This window comes from Stegastes partitus, unplaced genomic scaffold, assembly GCF_000690725.1.
Source record: "Stegastes partitus isolate 25-593 unplaced genomic scaffold, Stegastes_partitus-1.0.2 Scaffold1165, whole genome shotgun sequence".
NCBI lineage: Eukaryota > Metazoa > Chordata > Actinopteri > Pomacentridae > Stegastes > Stegastes partitus.
Window position 1 is genome coordinate 104,324 of NW_007578896.1, and position 16,164 is coordinate 120,487.

The 16,164-nt window shown below is 44.1% G+C and overlaps 1 protein-coding gene across 1 annotated transcript in view; it reads right to left on the reverse strand.

Annotated features, from left to right (window-relative positions):
* The window catches only part of b4galnt4a (beta-1,4-N-acetyl-galactosaminyl transferase 4a), a 155,013-nt gene that overhangs the window by 55,768 nt on the left and 83,081 nt on the right, over positions 1 to 16,164 (reverse strand). The window contains exons 3-4 of the mRNA XM_008296912.1: positions 11,216 to 11,314; positions 666 to 761 (exon numbers count right to left, since the gene is read on the reverse strand). Of these exons, the coding sequence (XP_008295134.1) occupies positions 666 to 761; positions 11,216 to 11,314 (195 nt within the window). The remainder of the gene's footprint in view (positions 1 to 665; positions 762 to 11,215; positions 11,315 to 16,164) is intronic.

Below are 16,164 nucleotides of genomic sequence, written 5' to 3' on the forward strand. Positions count from 1 at the left end.
AGTTGTTGAACGAATTTCACATGAACTGAATCAAACTGACTGTGTCCCAAAAAAGCCATTCACTCAAAAGACATTCATTCGTAATTAACACCTCCAGTAGCAACAGCCAATAAGATCTACATGTGATTGCTTTTGTGATTACAAACTGATGGCTACTGGGGGTTAAGAGATCCAATAGATTCCAATTATTTCAATTCCCAACAACATAAATTAGTTTAAAATTGAACTACTTTCTCACTAGGAGGACTGTCTGATTAGTTATATGTCATGCCAACAATCCAATACATACATGTATATAATATTATTATTTTCTGTATTTATTTTATCTCCTTTTGTACTGTTTGTCAATTTGATTTATTTATTTTTTGCTTATTTCTATCTCTCTCTCGCTCTATATACACACACATATATATACTCATATATACATTTATTTCTTGTGTGTTTTATTCTTTATTCTTATTCATCTTATTACTATTGTCTGCGCGTTACACCATGTATAACTGTGTTTGTGACCAATAAAGGGCCTTGAATCCTGAATCATGCCAGTGTCTTTTTAAATAAACATAAAAAATAACAACAAAACCATACATGAAACATAAACAAGTAAAGGCATTTCAATGATTTCAACCACCGAGACGTTCACGTACTACCTCTGTGATACTTACATGAGGGTAGAGGGGGAAGTGCAGGTTCTTTCTGAGCTGGGCTACAGAGGAGCCGCACCAGTCCTCAAACACATGGAGGTTGGCCTGGCCCTTAAACTGAACAGAACACACAGAGAGAGGACACAGGTTAGTGCACACAGTAGCAAGCAAGGCCAACATTCTCACTATTAAATATGAGCTACATGTCAGTTCCACCAGAGCTGTCATCCTTCCTGCCAACAGTTCAATTTGCACTGGTTTCAGCATCGATGTATTTATATATTCGCGCTGGAATGTATGGAATTCCTGATGCCTCTCCACCATGCAGGCAAAATGAATGAATGTTCAAGCGCACCGTGAAGCTTCTCGCCGTCCCGGATAACAGACGAAGGCGACAGAAAGCTCGTCAGGAGTATCGGGAGGAGGGTGAGCCCAGAATGTCTGGAGCAGTTTGTCAAAGCTCATCCCCTGCCCATAGTCTGACATTTGTCTGAATTACACAGGGAAATCACAGGACACAGCAAGGACAGATGGTGAAACCAGTCTGCCTTGGGGTATAGTTTCCTCACACACTCACACACTCACACACTCACACACAGGTCCGCCCATATTTGAGCAGCGATGACTCTCCGATGACTCGTGTGTCAAACTTACACTGTTTGGGTAATGATGTGTTTTGGGTCAAATACGCTGAGACAGACTCTACAGATGAATGCATGGAAGAGTAATTATTCACATGCACACAAACATGCACAGCTTCACGTCGAGCCTCAGGAGGCTGTCGCAGCGATTTAACGACCTGCAAGCTCTCCGTACTGTACGATCGGCGAGCTGCGCCAACATACTGTACACACATATGGCCTCCTTTAATGCATGACGGCAGCCCCCCAGCAGGAGGCCACTGTGCCGCTGCCACAGACGTTTAGAACATCACACAGGACTCGAGCGCCAAATGACTACGAAGCGTCTCAGTCGAGGGATCAAAGCAAAAAGCTGGCTTTTTCCTTACTTTGGCCCCCTCATTTCATTAGGTAAAGGTGAGTAGCCGCTCGCTGTAACAGTCAACAAGCTGTCAAATCAATCAATCCCGAGAGCGACCTCGCGACACCAAAACACAGCGAGATGCAAATCCCGTCGTCATTTCATCAGCGGGATTGGAAGCCTATTGGGGTGGCGAACACCTCTTCCAACTCTGCATCTGCATTTAAAGGGTAGGGGGGTAAAAAAAAAAAAAGATGGAGGTTGTCGTGCTCCTTCAGCGTCACACAGGCATTCTAACAGATGGCCTGACCCGGAGCGGTCCTTCTCATTTCTCTGTACGGTCAACTAAGTGCCCGGCGCACTGACAGCAGCGCGGCAATTACAGCTCATGAATTAAGCATGCGATGGTTTTGTTTTGAAAACATGTCATTCCATCGCAGCGGGACGCCTGATTTTAGTTCACATATTAGATTTATTTTTGTTATATGCTCTCTTGCGGAATGACTGATTCAAATTTAAAACAGAGAGAGGGAGAGGGAGGAAGAGACGGGGGATTGTTTTTTTTTTTTCCAGGCTGACGGAATCAAATCAGAGAAAAGCAGGGAGTCAGAAAGATGGACGAGAACGCTGGGATGTCTAAAAAGGGGAGTGGCTGAGAGAAGAGAGACGGTGAGGTTAGAAGGATTTAGCAGAAGGGGACTAGTCCCTGTGTAAATATGCCTTATGTAAAGCTTTTAATAGATTTCCTGTGGGTTTTAAAAGCAAACCTTTTTTCGGTTCTGGCGCCCCCCCTCCTCCTCCACCTCCTCCTCCTCAACCCCCTTCCTCTTGTCAAATAGAAAATAAGCTTTTAAAGTCTCTAATTATTCACAGTCACATATCCCCTGTGCAGCCCTGCAGAGGCCACGGGCTGGAAAGTCTGCTTTCTGCTGGGGGGCGCTTGTGTGTAATTGGCTGTGTTTTGTGGGTGACAGCAATGTGAGAGCTCAGTCCGGCCTTAACAGGGTGTTGGATGTGGAGGTAGGCAAGAGGAAGCTGTTGTTTTTTTTTCCTTCTCCTAACAGAAACTCACCCATCTGCTAACCCTCGCCTTCACTAAACCGTCCTATCCTGCTATCTCATTTGACTTTTTCGGAGAGGGCTGCTCCTGCCTTGCCTTCTCTCAGTCCCACTATCCCTAATGTTGTCTTTTTCTTCCGTCTGACCTCTCTATTTTCTGCCTCTACGTCCGTCTGTGTGCTGCCAAACGCTGTCAGATTCTCTCCTCTCTGTCTTTAGTTTCCCTGAGCTCAGCTGTTGGCTGTCACTCCACCAGGCTGTCTCTTACCATCTCAGTTTTTTTTTGTCTTCCTCCTCGTTGCTTGTTTTGGTCTTAAAGCGACGCTCGCATTATCAGTTGGTACAGCCGACTCCTGTGCTTTTATTTGTGGATTTACTTGCTTTATTTGCTTGCATCATACGGGGGCGTGGACTTTGCTGTCACAACTTTTTAAATGTCAGCTTTTTTTTTTCCTTCCTCCTTCAGTAATTGGCTAAAGAAGAGACAGAATGACTGCTGCTGTCTTTCTCGCTGTGTTCCTTTGCTCTCATTCATTGTTCTCTGCTCTTTAATCCAGAGACAGGACGATTCAGAAAGCGTCATTTCTAAGGCGGAGGCTCTCCATCTGTCAGTCACACTCCCTGTTCGTGCCCTGGAGGTGCGTTCGCTTGCTTGTTTCACTCAGCTCGGGCGAAGCACTTGTGGTGAGCTGAGGCAGCAGTCACATGTCCAAAGCGGCTATTTGCTGGGCTAATTGCAAGGACCTGCAGGCAAAAGGCTCTTTTCGCCGCGGTTCAGCCATGTGTCATATATTCAATATTGGATTTTTATGTAGTGATGGCGAGGCTTGGGTTGATGTGGAGATCTAAACTCGTTGCTTCACCTAAAATGCTCCCTGATTTCGAGGAGTCTCTCAGACACACGGCACTAGAAAATAAAATAAAATAATATTTTAATTATTTATTGCCACAGCTTTGGAAATAATCATTAGACCGACGTGGCCACTGCGTTCTGCCTCCTACTTTGAAGTTCTCGGTGGAGGCACACTGCGTTTTCTTCTTAAGGTTGCAATGAACAGCTGTTTCACTGATTCCAAGCTGGTTCTCTCGCTGTTTCCCTCTTCGTTAAGCGCCAAGACGAGTGTCTTCTCATCATCTCGCAATTCTCTTCTTCTAGGGATTGTTGAGTGATAATTAAGTTGGGATCATCTGTTGACTTTACATTTACAGCTTAGGCACAGAATAGTGGTGGGAAAAAAAAAACTGTCACTGTTTTCTGTCGTCTAGTGACAATTTCGACATTTTTACAGTTTCAATAGGTCATATTTGTAAACATAATTTACTGTATGATTGAAGATGCTGTGATTATTTAACCACTATGTTAAATTGCAAGTTAAGCAATCAATAGTAAAGGCCTATTATGTAGACACTGTAAAGTAAAAAAGAGACGGCTAGCAAGTATTTTCAAAGCTGTATGTTCTGATATTTGGGGCTTTTCCTCGAGCGCATGCATCCTAGAAAGACTCCCCATCACATGCTAACACTGAAAACAACTTGCAAATACTAACAAGAAGGGAAATGTACACAAGGGTCATTATTAACTTGCATAACTGTCAATTTAACACAATAAATCCTGACAGTTATCACACTTGTCATCCTACTAAATCATGATGTGTAGGTATTTGTGGCTATCTCCCTTGACAATCAAGTGTATAAGATAAAGGATGCCTTTAAGGTATTGTTACCTAGCAACAACACACCGACAACATCCTGTGTATCCATCCACAAATAGCAAATTCCAACTACATACATATTTCAGTGTATATTGTAGGTTTCAATAAAAAAAAAAGAGCTTACATCATCTAAAACCAGATCGCCTTCTGTTGAAAAAGCTTCAAATATTTTTATCAGGACAAAAAAAAGTCCAGTACATATCAACAAATTGTGTAAATCAAGCCTTCCTTGATTTCTCCTTATTAGTATATAACAAAACAAACATACATACTATCATTGGCCCCCAGATCTTTTTATATTTCTCTAATCTGTCTATCAAGACAAACCTGATTTTCTCTAGGTGGAGGGTATCTGTTGGTATTGTTGTCCAGTTCTGTCCTCTTCCGATGCTGCAGAATCAGTTTCTGAGCACAAACAATCGCATAAGAGAGTAAAAAATGTTGAGTTTTGAGAAGTTTTTTTAAGTTTCTGAGACGCCAAATAAGACATTCACCGGAGCGGGTTTCATTTGCACCCTCAGGACCTTTGTCAAAAAAGAGAACCAATCATCCATCATCTATGCACCGTTTAATCCTCACTAGGGTCATGGGGGGCTAGAGTCTATCCCAGCTGACTCAGGGTGAAGGCAGGTTCACCTGGACAGGTAACCAGTCTATCACAGGGCTACACTTAGAGACAGACAACCAAGCACACTCACATTCACACCTACAGATAATTTAGAATCACCAATTAACCTCAACATGTTTCTGGACCCTGTGGGAGGAAGCCGGAGAACCCGGAGAGAACCCACGATGCACGGGGAGAACATGGAGACTCCATGCAGAAAGACGCGAACCGGCAACCTTCTTGCTGCGAGGCAACGATGCTAACCACCGCTCCACCTTGCAGCCCAAAAGAGAACCAGAACCCTTGTAATCTTGGACACAAAACAAAGCTGTGCAGTAAGGCTGCTTCTGCATGGTGACAGATTTTGGTAGATTTTGCTAAATTTCCTGTTGAAAAACCTTTTCATCGCCTTTTTTTAACTTCAGAAAATTCCAGTAGACACCCATGACAAAAACTTTTCTTTCTGTTACGAGTCTCTATTAAGTCCCAGTGTTCATCCATCTCCAGATGTTCCAACCACTGCCCCATATTGGGGACCTTTTGACAACTATCTGCCTTTATGCATAAAACTACTCTTAAAATATGGTGAGATTTCCATCTTCATCAAATTAATACAATCAAGAAACACAATCCACTCTAACTAATAGCACATAAATCCAATCATTGTTCAAACCAAATACATCACTGAACATTTAAGAGTGCTAGAGTGAGATACAACTACTTTTACTTGTAAAAAAAAAAAAAAAGCATCTGTTGATTATGAACAATTCCTCCGAAAAAGAGACCTCAGAAGACTTTATCATCAAAACTGTTATAATCTGCATTTAGCTGCAAAAAGGCTTCCAAAGTAATTGAAGAGTTTAGATATTCATCAGTTTACAATTAGAGAAATTGCTCCAAATGGAGATAAATTAGCACTGTTGCTGCTCTCCCTAGAAGTGGGCACTCAGCTAAGATGACTCAAAAATAAAAAATAAAAAAAATAAAAGCACGGGGCAGAATGCTCGATGAGGCAAAAAACAAGCCCGGAGTAACAGCTGAAGGCTCCGAGGATTCACTGGAGCTGGTTAACATCTCTGCTCACGAGTCTCCGTGTGCGAATCACTGAATAGAAGAAGCCTCTGCTCTCCCCAAAAAAACAGACACACATCATTACGCGCCGGAATTTTGCGGGAGAGAACCTTCGCACTCGGCAACGCTTGTGGGAAAATACTTTGTGAACTGATGCCTGTAGGTCCTGACAGCTCGCTATCAAGTCTATCAAGAGGTCTTACAGGAAGATTTAAGGGAGGCTTGCTAGCGGCTGAAGCGCGGTAGAAGGTGGGCGATGAGGCAAGATAATGACCCTAAACATCAAGCGGGAATCTATTCCGGAGCGGCTTCAAACAAACACAGAGAGATGCCCAGCCAGAGCCCAGGATTTAACCCGACGTAGATCCATTGTAAACATGCAGTTCTGCAACTAATAGGAAGAAAAAGGAGGTTCAAAAAGATATTAGATCCATTTTTCCCACCCCAACCAGCAGTGTGACTGTTTAATGAATGTGTTAAATGCAGATTCTACACATTTAAAGATCAAGTAAAGCAGAAAGCTGCCACAGCTTCACAGCCACATAGCACCTATGACTGCCATAAAGAAGCAATTAATGCTACGCTATCTGTTGAATACTAGAAGCAGGACCGGGGAAATAACAGGTGCGAAGGGAAAGATGCTGAGTATGAAAACAGCTGGTTGACAAAGACGTTTAAGTAAAGGAGAGTACAGTATAGTGATCCACACAACGCCGCTCCCGTCAGACCACACATTCCCTCCACATTCCTGTGAGCCCGTCTCCTCCAACATCTCCTCTCTCTCATCCATCTGGTCGCACTATCAACAGGAGTACAAATCAGACTTTCCTCTCTCTCCTCCAGGAGCCTATCTCCCTCTTTCTCCAAATCTGGTGCAGCCTTCTGCGCTCCTGCTGGCAGCGAGGCGCTGACAAATGGCCGCTTGGTGCACCCACTGACGAGCTATCGCACCAACTGACACCGCAAATCCCCTTTGGATGGGAAAAGTGAGACATGATGTTCCTGGCGCAGGCACCACTTGGGGGTATATACAATACCGCTTCCTCCCCCCAGGGGCATATAGGGGAGAGACGGCGATAACGCCCGCCTCATAACGCCGTGCTGTGGTTTAACCGGAGTGGAATCAAAGTGCGAACGCCTGAACACGTGCTGCGATTTCATTCCAACGTATGGATGGCCTTTCCCTGCTCGTCCCGCTGGTAATTTAGCAAAGAAAATAAGGTACAGTCAGGGAAAAATGGGTTTTCAAAAGGTGCAAAAAAAGCATTTTATGGGCAGAGATAATGATTTCACATGGAGCCAGCAGCAAAGAATGAAAGACAAGGTTCATAAGATCTAGATTCCAGCCTCATCAACTACTGTAATGATGGTTCGTATAATCTGCCATCTGTCCTGCAATTACATATCTTATCTGATGCCAAAGATGTAACATGAGGGGGATGGATACGTGAGGAACGTGAGGCGGATTACGAGGCATGAGCGGTATATTCTGCATCCCCTGCAACAAGCTGTCAATCCCACTTTAATGAGCGGCCGGTAAGAGAAATCCCATTGATGCCACCTGCTTTGCCTGTTCAGCGTTTGCAAAAGACAAGAAAAAGGAGGAAGGGAAAAAAAAAGGTGAGAGGAGACAAACATCATGCTTCTCCTCCTGCATCCTCACCTCACATTAATGTGTCATGAGGAAAGGGAATCGGAGACAAAGATCTAATTCCTCCTCCGGTCTTGTCGCTGCATGTGTTCTTGCGCGAGGAGACAGCTGTGACGACTGCTCCCGCATGAGTCATGTGTCTGTGTTGTGCCACAATATCTTCCTCACTCCTCTCCTGAGTGCTAAATAATAGGCTGTCCAAATCTGCCTCGCCGAAAGTACACCCGTAAAGACAGTCACATCGTTCATGCGCAGGCAAGAGCCGGAAGACCAGACGTTCGAGTCAGTCAGTCCACTCGGAGTCTGTCATCGTCCTCCTGTCCTCAACCATTTGAAACCAGGCTTAACACCTTTCGATGGATTAGGATTTGATTCGAGGTAAATCTGTGAATCTCTGAAGCTTTAATGTATACACATTAAACAAAAAAAACCCCTAAAAGTTCTCCTGATATCAAAGTCTACAATGATTTAAGTGTCGCTAATCCCTCTTACCATCACTTTCTTTCTGCTCCCGACTCAATAAAATTGTTAAATGTGCTCAAATTCTCTCCAGAGCCGCGTCAGCTTTACTGCAAATGACTGTTTATCCCTTCATGTCTGGCTTGACTCTCCAAAAAAAAAAGTGGGCCAGCTTGCTCTCTGATCTCCGTCCCACGTCGGCGTCCGTCACGTGCTGGTGTCCTTGACAGACGTACAGCTGTACATCTAATCCGCCGTCACCTCTGGATGAGCTCCCTGGCTGGAGATCCTCATTAGTAGTTTTATATTAAAGTAAATCAAAATGCATTCTCCTCTTGTCTACGTGCACAGGCTTAGGAAAGAAATACAGGCTGCATGCTTTCATTTTTTTCCCCCCTCATTTTTAATTTCGTTTTTCTAGCGCATGTGGCTTAAGAATGCCTCAGAAAGTCCGTGTGACCTCTGCCAGCCGGTGACAGCTGGCATATGGCGCCACTCTACCTCCGCTAGTCTGAGTCCACGCCTCTGACGGTGCCAGCTCAGTGGCCCCTCAGACCTCTACCATTTTGGCTGCGCACCAAGGAAACAACTTAATGCTGGTAATTAGGACAGATAGCTAGTGAGGAAAGCAGAGGAAGAGCTGCTGCGCTACATGGTTTCTGACAAACTTGGCTTAGGCTTGACGTAGCAGAAGTCTGAGATAAGAGGGGATTTTTTTTTTTGGGGGGGAAGGATGCAAGTTCAAAGAGATGCAGGAACTATTTGATAGAATTATGCTGGATTTGCAGAATATTCACAGAAACTAAATGGCACGTTGCTTTAAGAGGAGGCTGGAAATCAGTCAAAGAAATGCCATGTTGACTTCTACAAGTGAGCTTTGATGTTAGTCATGCCTAATGTAAAATGTAGTGGGTGTGGATGCTGCAAAATTCATTCCCCCGTCTGAGGCTGCTTCCCTTTTTCCAGTCTGCAATATGAATAAGAAAACATGTTTGGTCAATAAAATCATGTACACGCCTTTGAGTGCAAAAGCGTACTGTTGGTCTTCACGGCTTTGACACGCGAAATGATAAAACTCAAAGCACTGGGAAGAAAAAACTAAACGTTGGTAATAAAGCGCCTCGCTGTGATCGAGCCTTGAAATCCATTTACATTTGTGGAATTAGCCAACACGGTCCAGATTCAGATAGCTTGTTTGGCTGTGTTCCTGGCTTGGCTGTTTCATATCAATGTGACTTCTCATTTTCTAAGTAGAACTGTTTTAAATTATGCCAAAAGCGTCGTCCGCATTTAGATGCAGGCCCCTTGGTATTCGGGCAACAGATGTTTCTAGGCCATATTAAATTAAAAAAACAAACATCATCCACATGTGACTGCTTACAAAGCCAATATGACAATGGCTGCCTTGTAGCCGTCTTAGCTTCTGTGTTGGAAAGGATTAAGATAAGGACGTGGGTTTCTGAATGCAGTGTCAGTGTTTTATATAGATATGTATGTATATACTGTCGTCCTCAAATGTATTCAGACCCTTCCATTAAAGAAAAGGCAAAATTCACAACAGTCACTCGAATAACTAGAAACTGAAAAAAGTAATAATAAATAAAAATTTGCTAAAATATAATTTAGTGAAATGAGACGTTGCTTTTGAATTGTGGGTGAAAAGAAAAATTGAAAAAAAAAAACAAACAAACAAATTAGAGCACTTTGAGCCAAAATCAAAACACCTGTCGACAGGTGCAGAAGTCTGATGGAGAGAAAACACCTGATTGCAGTGATTGGCTCAAACAAAACATTAGCTTGCTTGTGTTTTTTTGACATTGTTTTAAAAAATATATATATTTCTGTTGAGCCACAATTCAAAAGCAATGTCATGATTTTCATTAAATTCGTATTTATTATTACTTTTGTCAATTTCAACTTATTTCATCAGTTTTTTTCCCCCTTCTTTAACGGGAGGCTATGAATACATCTGACTGCATAACCTGATGGATGATTTTGCATCTGATGGCATAAAGGCGGACTAACTCGAGACCGGCTCACTCCGGAGAGTCTGCAGAAATAAAACCGCAAGTGCTGTAACGTAATCAGACCAACGCTGTGTCCTGCAACGCCGTAATGCTGCTTTGTGCAAACGATTACATGCTTCACGGAAGCAGCGAGAAATCTGAGCACGAAGCAGCAAATGATGGAGAATCCTGTTTAAAACAAACAAAAAGCATTCAAACTAATGCATCTATTATCATTCCCAGGTATAGCTACGCTTACAGTTTCCTCACACTCTGGTGCTCAGCAGAGAAAAGCTCAACTTCACCCTGGGTTGGGAATGACTAATAAATCATATTTTCCTGATTAAGGCTTACAGACACACTCGCACAAACCTTTAATTAAACTCTGCCGAACAGGTTACAAATCTACAGCCCGCTTTCCTTATCGCTAATCCACTGCGTAATTGCCCCGTCTGCTGCTCCTTTTGTTGCAGCCGGTGTGTAAAACCACATCTGTAAGCGAGCCGAAAGAATCCGGATGAATCACGTCAAACTTGTAATCTTCAGTCAAAGGTGCCTTTAAATATAACCCGCTAATGGTTTCGGATTAAACGCTATCGTCCTCGCAACAATAATTTATCACAATAACCGCGAGGTAGAGTTTGTTTGATAGCAGAAACCCCCAAAAGTTTGACCTCAACTATCAACCGCTCTTAAAAAGGACGACCAGGAGAGAGAGAGTAAGACATCTGCGGTGAAAATTCTATTTCTCAGAAGTGCCATTAATAAAACAATTCTCGCAAAGATTAATCACTGATGAAAGTTTGCGGCGCGTGTGTGAGTGGCCTTGCCTGGTTTAGTGGATTAATCACGCAAACAGCAAAGCAACTGAGGGGGACCTTAATATAATAATCCTGCCTGAAAGATGGAAGAAAGGATTTAAAAAGGAGGAGGAGGATGGAGGATGAAGGAATGCGTGCGAGCGAGCTGAGGAGAAAGTAAACAAAAATACAAGAAAAGGAAAGAGGAAAAATGGCTTCTGCTACCTCTGGTTTCCATGGTAATTTCTTGTGATGCTGGCTGAGGAACTTCCGAATGCGAGTATGGTCTCTGCCATCGGCCCCTCCTGTGATTGGCTCGTCATCCTTGAGGGGAGAGAAAAAAAAAAAGCAGAAACACACATATTTAGGCTCAAAATCAGACAGACGAGTGGTGGTTCTGGGTCTGAGTGGCTAAAGGGTGAAGTTATCCATCCATTTAGGCAGGAAGGCATGAATCCATTCATCCATCACTGAGGTGATCTGACTCCTCTCCATAAGATGCATAATTGATATATGAGCTAAAGCAACATCATTAGCTACATAACCGCAGACTCTTCTAATTCAAGAAAGCATTAGGCAGCATGTGCATGACACACACACACACACACACACACACACACACACATGCATATCATGGAAAAGCAGGCCAAGGAAACACAGGATTATTTTCCCTGAAGGCTGCTATTAAGACCCTGTGGAATTTCCTCTTTGCCGTTTACTCCTAATCCACCATTTGATTTGCCAAAGCCCTAATGTTCAACATACTCTAACCATCCACGCCGCCGGCCAAGATCTTCTCTCCAGGGAGCCTGAACTCTCCCCCTGATCTGGGATTTAGCCCGCTGCTCCGGCCAGAGCGCCTCCCTCCGTTCGTCTCCGCGGTCGGCTAAGAGGTCCGTTCACGTTGTGACGGGCGGGACGGGGCGAGAGAGGAGGTGAGCAAGTTCCTCGGCCCGGCAACGAGGAGATAAAAGGCTGCCGGGCTCCCGGAGGAGAAACAAAAGTCGCAGAGCTGTTAAATGAGTGGCAAAGCATCCTCCATTAAGCAGAGATGTCAAAAGAGGCCCAGCCTCCTCTGAGACAAGCTGGAGAGGTTTTCGGCACCCCTGCAATGAGGGGCTTTTGTAGAGAAGGTGCCGGTGTTTGCAAAGGATTCGGGAGAGGGAGAAAAAAAAAAGACATTTTTAGAGTGGAAGAGGCAAAGAGACGGAGCTGTCGGATGCCAAGCCTTTGATTACTTTTTTAACTTCCAAGGGAGAGAGATGAGGGAGGGCAGGGAAGGTAATGATGAAGAAATGTGACAACAGGCTCCCCTCCTGCCTGCCACCAGAGGAGTGTAAAGTGCCTGATGTTTGTGGGTACCGAAAGACTCGCAAACCAGCTACCTGCGTCGCACACACACACACACACACACACACACAGATCCACTCAGCTGAGGACACAACATTCATATTGCATCAGCGTGAGTCTCGAAACAAAGGCAGCTAAAGAATGAAAAAAGTATGAGACGGGACTCGGCGGTCAGTGAAAAAACAAAGCTTGGATGAATCATAAGTTGTTTGAACAGTGGGAAACTGGAGCTCAGCGGCTGCAGAAATAAAATCATTTCTGACACATTTGTTGAAGAGCTGACATGATGCTGCATCTGGCGTTCTATCTGTGTTCTGCAGCAGATTGACCTTTATTAGTCCAACGCTATGAATGAAGCCTCAATAAAAAAAGTGTTGATTATGTTCCCACATTCAGGGATTCGGCAGTAAGACGGTTTAACACATCACTCTATATTCTGTTTCTAAACCGTACGATTAAAGTTTCCGCCCATACCGGAGTTAGAACATCTCCATAAAGTTCTGCATTCAAATCATTCATAATCATCACAGCTCATTGACTGTTTCCTCATTCACCGTTCGCACCACTGAGCGCTTCTCTTACGCTTGAGGCAGTGTTTTTTTTTCCTCCTGTCATAAAATAAATGCCAAGCTCGGTGTTACGATGTCTTCTAGTAAAGTTTAGACCTTGGACTGTCTCCGTGACATTATGTGCTTAACTGCGAGTGAACCAAAGAGCCTCTATTCCTGACAAGCAGTGTTTTTTTGTTGTTTTTTTTCTTTCTCGCCAGCTTTTCAGCACTTACAATCAGAACAGGTGCACGAGCTTTTTGAATAATGGTCGAAATTATTCATGCACGTAGAAAGACCTTTTGCAATTTTTGTGCTTCCTGATTGAGTTTTTTTTTCTTGTGTGGGAATAATAGATTGAAACTCTTAATTCACCACTCGGGCTGTAATTCACACAGACGCCACTTCTGCAAAACGCTGCCTCAGCTCGATCCGACTCAAAGTCTGCTTATCGATGCAATACTAAAAGGTACAGTTAACTCGGTGACCCGCGGTTGCACTACATCCTTCATCGGCCGCCCCTCCGCCTCCATAGCGTGTATTGACTTTGCACTTTGACAAGATGTTGTCATTACTTACAGCGCAAACTACAAATACTTGCAAGACTCATTATTTCTGAGTTACAATGTCTAACTCATAAGCAGATCTCCATTTTTCTGGCACGAGGCCCAGAGCTATTTTATCATGTTTTACTGATAATTAAAGCTGATGCTAACTGGGGCCTGTCAGATGGCATTATGTATTAAACATTCCATCAAGGCAAAAACGGGGAATATCCATCACGCTGACGAGACGGCCTATTTATCATATGTTTACAATGCTATTTACCTTTTTGACTTTTACTCAAATAGAATGACAAATGATCTATTACGCGGCGCGCATTCGTCTGCCGTGGCGGCGCCGCGTCGCAGGCATAAAGAGCGATGGAGAGCGGCGATTAATTACGGCTAAACTGAGTCGTTTCAGGTACGAACACACGAGGCAGAGCTGTTAATCTCAAAAAGCGCTGATTGATGGATTCGCTGTCTTGATCGGGGAGATTCTGTCGCTGAAGTCTATCCATCCCCTCGCCGTGATGGGTGCTCGCCCTCCCGGTTGTTAGCTCCCCGTGTTCGCGGTTCAAACGGGTGACCTTGCCGATTCTAGCCTTGGGAAACAGCTGGAAGCGGCGTCCTAGAATACCAATGAGCTTAATTAATCTGCTTTATTAAACACAAACAAGCATCTGCAAGCAGGGGTTGTCAGAGATAGAAAGACTGAGGGATCATTGCACAAATCTCCTATTCCACCCCCCGCCCACCACGATAACCCCGACGCATGAGCTCCAGGCTTCCGAAAGTCTACAAATCATAGTTTAATTTTCCTGCAACCTGCAGCGCAAAAGTTAATAAACAGAAAGGAATAATTGCATCATGTTCAATTTCCATCTTTTATATGAACTGCAGTAGAGATGTACAGCATGCTGACTATGCATCCATCCATTATCTCCATTATCTATACACCGCTTAATCCTCACCGGGGTCGCGGGGGGGCTGGAGCCTGCAGCCGACTCAGGGCGAAGGGACGCTCAGGACAGGTCGCCAGTCCATCACAGGGCTACACAAACACACTCACATTCACACCTACGGATAATTTAGAATCACCAATTAACCTCAACATGTTTCTGGACTGTGGGAGGAAGCTGGAGACCCCGGAGAGAACCAACGCTGCACGGGGAGAACATGCAAACTCCTCGCAGAAAGATCCCTAAACGGGGATCTTCTAGCTGTGAGGCGACGGTGCTAACCACTGATCCACCTCGCAGCCCGTATGTTGAGTTAATTCAAGCACAATAATAAAGCTTTTCCCTTTTTTTATGCCGTAGTCGTGCTGAATCAACATCGACTCCTGATCACCTCTGCTCTTGCTCAAATTTACACGTGAAGCCAGAAGCACAGATACCTGCGTGGCATTTGCTACAGCGATGACTAATTGCAGTGATTCATCACAAAAGAAAGAAAAAAATAAAAAGCTGTGACGTGTCCCTCTTCTCATCTGCAACAATCATCTTGTTTTTTTTTTTGGGTAAAGATTTGACAGCCCGCCAGGAACGACCGAGCATTTCCCAGTTTATGTGACGAGACTGATGGGAATGCACCGGCCGAGAGTGATCCACGGAGGATAACAGCCAAGTAACACGGAGGGGTGAAAGGAAGCAAAGAAGGAGAGAACGTAGCACAAAAAAAGAGTGTCGGACAAGAGACGAAGAACAAGCAGCGTCAAACGAATGAAGGAAATGTGAGCGACGGTGCAATAAAGAGGAGAACGTGTGACTGAGTTTGATGGCGGTGCTGGTCCTCTGGAAATTCCTCTGGCACAGTGAGCGTCTGAAGCAACTGGAGACTGCCAGAATCCCACCTCTCTTTGCTGAACAGACCAAACAGGCCGCTGTCTGCTTGGTTTCAGAGCAGTACCACAAAGCTCTGTGAAGTATGACACACTCACCAGCACCGTGGAGCTTATGTGACGTGACTGCAGCTGAAGAGACGGATTTTCAGTTCGTGAAGCTACTCCTTCTTAAAAAAAAAAAAGGGTTGCTAATGAAAATAAGCAATTTCTTGATTGAAATCTCATCTAACTATTGTGGGCATGAAGAAAAGCATATGTTCCAAGGACATCACAGCGAGCCACGTGTTGGCATTTACAGGTCTATAAGTCACAAAGAAACCAGCACAGGGAACAATATGAAAGCCTGACGGGAGGGAGTCGGATAAACACATATATTATGTGACTTATTTGTATTTTTTTTCTGTTTTCTCACCTTGGAGGACAATTATGCCACGCTCACAGAGGGAGGAATAATGGAACATTACTGAGTAACAGTCAAAAGGGTGCTGTAGAGATTCAAAAGCATGTTTATGCAAGTCCCTACAAATAAAAATATCCTGGGAGAGGAGCACTGCAGGACTCACATACGAAAGGCCTTCACTTTGACCCGTTCCTGGTCCTTCACTGGCGAACAACTCGCTCACCATGGCAACGCAAGGTTTGTCACTGCAAACCTGTGTGAATAGCCTCTAAAAAAAAAAAGTCACTGTTCTTACAGTTCCTGTGGTTTTCCTCATTAATAGTGTGTTTTATGGTGTATCCACTTCTTAGGAGTTGAAGGGAGACAAAGTGAGATGTGAAGACTGAAGCCCCACGTAGCAAAACAGTGATATTTCAGTGGGTCTTTGGTTTACACCTAAACGAAGCTACAAGTCACCAAAAACGATCAATCTCACCAAAGTGGAGATT